The following is a 2,544-nucleotide window of genomic DNA, read 5'->3' as shown; positions in this document are numbered from 1 at the left end:
ATTAATTTTGAATTAAATAAACTAAGGGTTTATTTATTTTTTTTTTTTCATGTTTATCGTTTTTATCATGTTTTAATGGGATTGTTTTCATGCTGGTAAACAAAAATACAAAACACGAAAATCATGTTATGTCGTGTTCATGCTATATAAAAATTACTTTGTGACGGGTTTCCGGTTTAGCACTCCTATATTTGTGGTACTTACAAGCATATTTATTTATGTAATTTTGACTTTTCATCATCAAATATAAAACTCAAGATGCTGCCAAAAGTTCAAGGAGAAAACTTCCTTCGACTCTATCCACACACACCACCAACTTGGTGGCTATAAATAAGCAGCCCACAATATTTCAATCTCAATTAATTTACTTTTGGTGCACTCTTCCACCGCACCACCACCACAGTACGCCACAAGTGTCCCGGCTCAACTCATGAACTCCACCGGTCAATGGTCCACTGGACTCTGTGATTGCACCTCTGATTATTCCAACTGTAAGGCTACAAATTAACTATATTAATCATTCTGGTATACTTTATATATGGATAAATCAAAATATGTTACACATAATTATTTTGTTAAAGATTTGTTTAATTTGTTTTTGGAAACCACAGGTTGTTTGACGTGTTGGTGTCCATGCATATCGTTTGGACAAATTGCGGAGATTGTCAACAAGGGTACCACTTGTAAGTGTTTATGCTTCCACTTTGACCATTTATAAGATTCTATATGTAGATTAATCATTCAAACATTCCTACTTAGTTTGTTGTAAACAAACATCGCTCTTGTAAAAAGAAAGGTATATAAAAACAAGACATGATGATTTTGCAAGCAAACGTTTTCAATTAATCACTTTTTTTTGTAAAGTACTACGTATATAGATTTTGGAAATTTCATTAAAAAAAACAATAATTAATTTGGTAAGTCAAGAAATGGACCACTCTACAATTTATAACAAATTTAAAAGTTGGCAGTGATGTATATATGACCCATTTATATCATGTGTATAATTATTATTTTGTGTGTGTAAACAGCTTGCGGTGTACACGGGACCCTTTATTCAATACTTTGTCTATTTACAGGATGTCCATATATATATTCTTGTATGTATCGTTCTAAATTAAGGCATCAATACATGTTGCCTGATGAACCCTGCAACGATTGCCTTGTCCATTGTTGTTGTGAGTGTTGTGCTCTTTGCCAAGAGTATCGTGAGCTGAAGCACCGTGGATTTGATCCATCTCTTGGTAATAAAGTTGTTTCAGTCTCATTTATAAAAATAAAAAATTTATAATCAATTGTGTATTTGTTATATAAAAAATGATCTAATTAAGATTATTTTTCATGTATGTATATGCAGGATGGCATGGAAATTTGGCGAATCAGAATCAGGGAGTCGGGATGCCGCCAGTTGGTCCCGGAGAAATGAAACGGTAGTTCTTAATACATTTGAAACGTGAAGTGCTTACTCTATTTAAAAATATCGTGAATATTTGTAATTCAATATCGATTAATGTTTGTCATATACAAATAAATGAATAAGAAGGCCCATAACATGTGGACCACAGGTCACAACTCACAACTTGTGCTTGAGTTCTTGATTAAAGTTTGTGAGCCTTTTGTAATAATATAAATTAGGATGTTACCCGTCGTTGTAAAAACATAAATTCCTTATATTTTGATATTGTATTAATAAAAGTTAGTACTTAAGTACATTTATATCTGTTGGTACCATTGATTAACTCTAATAAATATTGTCGAATAAAAATATATCATATGTGATCAAATTCATACGTAGGAAACATACATAAAAAACACAAAAATATAAAGAAACTTGAATTTATACTAATATGTATATAAAATTAAGCAAGTAAGATTTTTTTGAAGTTAATGAACAAACATTCAAATAATAAAAAAAATATATTACATGTAACCCGGCTGATAAGAATTATACATAAAAATAAGCACGAAAACGTCAAAAAAATTACGTCGAGACGTAGACAAACTTGGATTTATACCGATACATCCATAGAAAAAAAACAAGTAATTTTCTTATGATTAAACACAAATGTTTAGAAAATGAAGGAGTGAATAATTGTTCTTAGGATGATGTTAGATGCATCTTGAGCATCACAGTGATGTCTTTATTATTTAGGTCTATTAATCAAAGTAATTTGCTTAGGATTGGGACCTTTAAGTATACAAAATTTCAAATTTCTCATGAAATTGTCTCTTAAGACATGACCTAATTCATTAAAGTTGTATCTATTGAATGTTATTGTTTTAATAAGTCATTCAAAGAGAAATGACAATTCATGGTTATGAGAGTGGATTATATATCTAAAAAAAGTTAACAAAATTCATTTAGTATTTTTAATATTTAATCTTTAATAATTAATACCCCTTTTAGCTTCTAAAAAAACATTAATTATTAAAGTCCAGGATCCAAGTTGCAAAACAAATAAATGGTTAGGTATCATTTATCTCATTCATCTGAATTCAACCCGGTAGATATCGATTATCAATTATATCTTACCATATAATTCC

General features: G+C 29.9%; 1 protein-coding gene across 1 annotated transcript; it reads left to right on the top strand.

Annotated features, from left to right (window-relative positions):
• The first annotated feature begins 333 nt into the window (after positions 1-333).
• Positions 334-1,712, top strand: LOC111915828 (cell number regulator 2). The gene is made up of 4 exons (XM_023911466.3): positions 334-491; positions 612-683; positions 1,032-1,244; positions 1,358-1,712. Exons 1-4 carry the CDS (start codon positions 431-433, stop codon positions 1,432-1,434), a joined length of 423 nt encoding a protein of 140 aa, XP_023767234.1. The 5' UTR covers positions 334-430; the 3' UTR covers positions 1,435-1,712.
• The last annotated feature ends 832 nt before the right edge of the window (positions 1,713-2,544 follow it).

This window comes from Lactuca sativa, chromosome 4 (genome assembly GCF_002870075.4).
Source record: "Lactuca sativa cultivar Salinas chromosome 4, Lsat_Salinas_v11, whole genome shotgun sequence".
NCBI classification, from domain to species: Eukaryota; Viridiplantae; Streptophyta; class Magnoliopsida; order Asterales; family Asteraceae; genus Lactuca; species Lactuca sativa.
This window is presented reverse-complemented; position numbering and strand designations above follow the sequence as displayed.